This window comes from Sinocyclocheilus rhinocerous, unplaced genomic scaffold, assembly GCF_001515625.1.
Source record: "Sinocyclocheilus rhinocerous isolate Xijiao unplaced genomic scaffold, SAMN03320098_v1.1 C35424116, whole genome shotgun sequence".
In the NCBI taxonomy this organism is placed as follows: domain Eukaryota; kingdom Metazoa; phylum Chordata; class Actinopteri; order Cypriniformes; family Cyprinidae; genus Sinocyclocheilus; species Sinocyclocheilus rhinocerous.
In genome coordinates this window covers 1-475 of record NW_015751021.1, presented here as the reverse complement: position 1 = coordinate 475, position 475 = coordinate 1, and the positions used below count along the sequence as shown (strand labels likewise).

Sequence of the window (475 nt, the reverse complement as noted above, 5' to 3'; positions counted from 1 at the left end):
ACTGATGGGAGGAGATGAGAGGAGTCTGGAAGTGAGAGGTGAAGCCACGGTTGGCGAACTCAAGCAGCTCATTTGTGAGCTCTTCAGAGAGCCTCCTTACAAACAGAGGCTTTCTGCCGAGAACGGTTCCTTTATCAGCCTTGATTCCAGAAAACTCAGCGAATACGGTTTGCATTCAGGCTCAGTTGTGATCCTGCTCATCAACAAACCTTTCCAGGTGTTTGTTCAAAACGAAAAAGGCAAAATAGGAACGTATGATGTTGATGTCAATGAGACCGTAGATCAGCTCCAGACTAAGATCTACAACAAAGAGAGAGTCCCAAAGGATCAGCAGAAACTGATTTACAAAGGCAAACAGCTGGAGTCTGGCAAGAAGTTGCAAGACTACGGCATCACGTCAGGAGACACCATTTACATGACTCTCCGGCTCCGAGGAGGTTCATAGAGATTTATCATTGATCCAATTCATTAATAA

At 45.3% G+C, this 475-nt stretch overlaps 1 protein-coding gene across 1 annotated transcript; it reads left to right on the top strand.

The window, feature by feature from the left end:
* Positions 1-4: 4 nt before the first annotated feature.
* LOC107734858 (ubiquitin-like) lies at positions 5-469 on the top strand (the record flags this gene model as incomplete). The annotated part of the gene is made up of 1 exon (XM_016546752.1): positions 5-469. A coding segment is annotated over one exon (441 nt), but the record flags the coding sequence as incomplete, so codon positions are not given.
* Between the last annotated feature and the right edge of the window lie 6 nt (positions 470-475).